Source organism: Glycine soja, chromosome 11 (assembly GCF_004193775.1).
Source record: "Glycine soja cultivar W05 chromosome 11, ASM419377v2, whole genome shotgun sequence".
In the NCBI taxonomy this organism is placed as follows: Eukaryota; Viridiplantae; Streptophyta; class Magnoliopsida; order Fabales; family Fabaceae; genus Glycine; species Glycine soja.
The window spans coordinates 48,714,625-48,718,259 of record NC_041012.1 but is presented as its reverse complement, the minus strand read 5'-3'; the positions used below and the strand labels follow the sequence as shown (position 1 = coordinate 48,718,259).

Genomic DNA, 3,635 nt, shown 5'->3' with positions numbered 1-3,635 from the left:
GATTCAACCCCTGGAAGAGAAACTTGGAGATTCATACACAAGTTACCCTTTTTTAATAGTAATTGTTTACAATTAAAAAAGTAAATTTGTATAATAATTAATTCAATTTGTTTACAATTTTTATTGTAATCAATTCAATCTCTATTAAAAAAGGTGATTTGCGTCATATTTAATCTGATTAATGTTAATAAGGATAAGTTGTACGGCTGAAGTGTATTTCCTTTGAGAAAGAATCTTTGGAAATAAACAAAGCTTGGGGTGGAAAAGCAGTACCAGGTTGGGAATAGCAGAGTCCTTAACTAATAAATAGAGCAAAGCCCGTTTCAATTATTTGAAATCGGGCCCAGCCCATTCTATCAGTTCACCCTATATACTTCTTCCTCCAGCCGCACCAAGCCCTAGCTAGGGTTTCAGCTGTCTGGTACTTTCTCTAATCCGAAGATTTTGCTATTTGATTTTCCTACATTTTCTTCTGCTTTCTTCACTGATTCCAATTCTCACTTTCTTCTTCTCTGCAATTTTGTTCGCAGCTGTTAGATCTGTACCCGCCTAGCCATTGATTTGGAAAAGTCCAACTTCAAGGATGAGGTATTCATTTTCTCGTCTTCTACTTGTCTTTGTTCAAATTTCTTAGCATGTTCGCGCGTTTTATTGTGAATGCAATGCCGTTAATCGGTTTTCGTTGTTAACTGATGTGTACTTTGCGCGGGGTTACTGTGTATGATGTTAATGAAAATTGTTCGGTGAAAATTGTGCATTTGGAAAACCTAGGTTTCGTGGTTTCTGATCTGTATTGGGTGTTGTTTGTTGCAGTAAGCTTCAGAGTGATGCTCTAAGAGAAGCTATCTCAGGAATCATGGCTGATTCCAAGGAAAAGAACAGGAAATTTGTGGAGACCATTGAACTCCAAATTGGGTTGAAAAATTATGATCCCCAGAAGGACAAGCGTTTCAGTGGCTCTGTTAAGTTGCCTCATATTCCTCGCCCCAAGATGAAGATTTGTATGCTTGGAGATGCCCAGCACGTTGAGGAGGTAACAATAATTTATGCTGTAGAGAACCACGAGATTCAATCGTGTGCTTCATTGTTTTCCTAGATATTTTACATTAGATAACACCTGGGATGTATGCTTATGGAAACTTCAATTGTATAACACGATTTATAATTTATAATTTATTGCTTTACAGACTGTGTTTGCTTGTAATGACTGTTTTTATTGAATTACTTTGAAATAAGACACAGATTTGTTGATTTTGTAACCACAATACAAGATGTGTGATGCCATTCTTTTAGGTTTGTTAGGGGTTATTTTATATTGTGTGATTTAGTGTATTGTTTGATAGTTATCACTCAATTCTCAATAGCCTATTTTGTTGTGTTAATGTCTATTCGGATCTGCAGGCTGAGAAGATAGGATTGGACTACATGGATGTTGAGGCCTTGAAGAAGCTTAACAAAAACAAAAAGTTGGTGAAAAAACTAGCCAAAAAATATCATGCCTTTTTAGCCTCTGAAGCAGTCATCAAGCAGATTCCTCGTCTCTTGGGACCTGGTCTCAACAAGGCAGGCATGTTTTATTGTTTTGGATTTTGAATCTCTTTTGGACATTTTAGAGAGAACTTGGTGATTTGCTTGTTTTAATAACTTACATCGGTCATTGCTGTGTTTTTTTTTTGTTAATCGTTGGTCACATTCTGCTATTACATGCTCTGTTTTTAAGTACGAACATTATAAAATCTTTCAAGTGGCTTTCTGTATCATATCGAATATGGTATATTGTTCCTTTCTTTTCCATCTAGTAAGATGCTCTGTTTTAAAGTTTTGTTATTTTCTGGGTTTTAAATTTCAATGTTGCTTTAGCTGATTTATGATTGATTTGGTTGACTTTGCAGGGAAGTTCCCTACACTTGTGACTCACCAAGAATCTCTCGAGTCAAAGGTTAATGAGACCAAGGCCATGGTCAAGTTCCAGCTTAAGAAGGTTCTCTGCATGGGAGTAGCTGTGGGGAATGTTAGCATGGAGGAAAAGCAAATCTTCCAAAATGTACAACTGAGTGTTAACTTCCTTGTCTCTTTGCTGAAAAAGAATTGGCAGAACGTGGGTAGTCCACTCTTATGATTTCAAATGTTTTGCTCTATTTTTATGGTCTTTTATCGTGCTGCATGTGAATTTTCTCTTTTAATACTTGCAATATTTGATCTAATTGAACCTTCCAATCAAGACTGAACAAACTCTATTCTTAATTTCAGGTTCGCTGCCTATATCTGAAGAGTACCATGGGGAAATCGTACCGTGTCTTTTGAGTAGTGGTTCTTAAAATTCAGTGAATTTCTGATTGCACTTAATATATTGTCATGATAGGTTGGACAGAATTTTTCATCGTTCTACAGTTTTGTTGGATGAGTATTTTTTGGCTAGTATTTCTTGTTATTGACATTTATGTTTCAAGTGCTTTGCAACATCGGATAATTTTAGTGGTGCTAAGTTTAAGTACTCGTGTTTTAACTTGCACAACCCCTTCCGCTATGCCCCTTAGTAACAACTGTTGATTAGGGATTGAATCAGCCCTTAGACCCAATCGTGTTAAAGTAATTAGGATATGAATTTAGATAAGTCTTAGCTTAATTAGGATATGAATATGAATTTAGATAAATCTTAACGCTTAAAAAAATCTTAATTATGGATTTAACTTAATGTAAATCATTCCTTCAAAAAACTCTGTAATCGTAAAACAAATTCAGATGTGTAGTAGATGAACGTTTTGATACCATAACGTGCGGAATTGTAACATGTATTAGTTGTGAAGTTGTATTACTGATGTTTTTGATACGATTTTGCGATGTACATGACAGGTGAACAAGTATGTTAATCGTTTTGGATTTTTATTATCGACTTTATAAACAAAACATTTGATTATTTACTACCAGGAATTTATTTTGTTTTTTTATTTTACATAAAGCATATTTTTTTATGGTTAAAAACTGTTAGAATCAAATTAACAGTGATGAGTAAATTTTTATTGGTTTGATTCTGAAAGTTTTTAACTATCAGAAAATTATATTTCAAATATCGTTGTTGACGCTGGCATTGATGAGTGTTGGTTTTGATTATAATTTTGGAGCTTTGAGTGAAGAGCAGAGAGCCACTAGCATGCTTCTTCTCATGGGGCTCCATAAATCGATTGCCTCATACAACAGAAACTTCTCATGGGGCTCCATAAATCGATTGCCTCATACAACAGAAATGGATATCTTTCGATTTCATTGTGGACTTTGATGACATAAATTTGTGAACGATCATCACTAACGATTCACAATTTGCGTTACCATTGAATTTACATGCCTTTAGCTGTGGATTTGTGGGATAATTCTTGTATTTAGTGGGAAATGTTTGAAATGAAATGCTATAATGTACTTTTCTTAATCTAAAAACATATTTGCCTTTGGAGAATTTGGTTCCCAGAATCCTCTTAATTAGCCTTGCCCTGACCAAGCAGATGATGTGCATAGGGGATTTGCAGCAAGACATGTTTCGATGAGAGGAACTAAGCACACAAAAGCATCTAAATTGTTCATTTATTCTTTGTGCATGTGGATGGTATGATTCCTATTCAAAACTGCGACATATTTGTACA

The 3,635-nt window shown here is 34.9% G+C and overlaps 1 protein-coding gene across 1 annotated transcript; it reads left to right on the top strand.

Moving 5' to 3' along the window:
* The first annotated feature begins 331 nt into the window (after positions 1 to 331).
* LOC114377597 (60S ribosomal protein L10a-like) lies at positions 332 to 2,494 on the top strand. The gene is made up of 6 exons (XM_028336190.1): positions 332 to 421; positions 531 to 588; positions 814 to 1,033; positions 1,402 to 1,567; positions 1,893 to 2,098; positions 2,251 to 2,494. The coding sequence occupies exons 2-6, from the start codon at positions 584 to 586 to the stop codon at positions 2,302 to 2,304; spliced, it is 651 nt and encodes a 216-aa protein (XP_028191991.1). The 5' UTR covers positions 332 to 421; positions 531 to 583; the 3' UTR covers positions 2,305 to 2,494.
* The last annotated feature ends 1,141 nt before the right edge of the window (positions 2,495 to 3,635 follow it).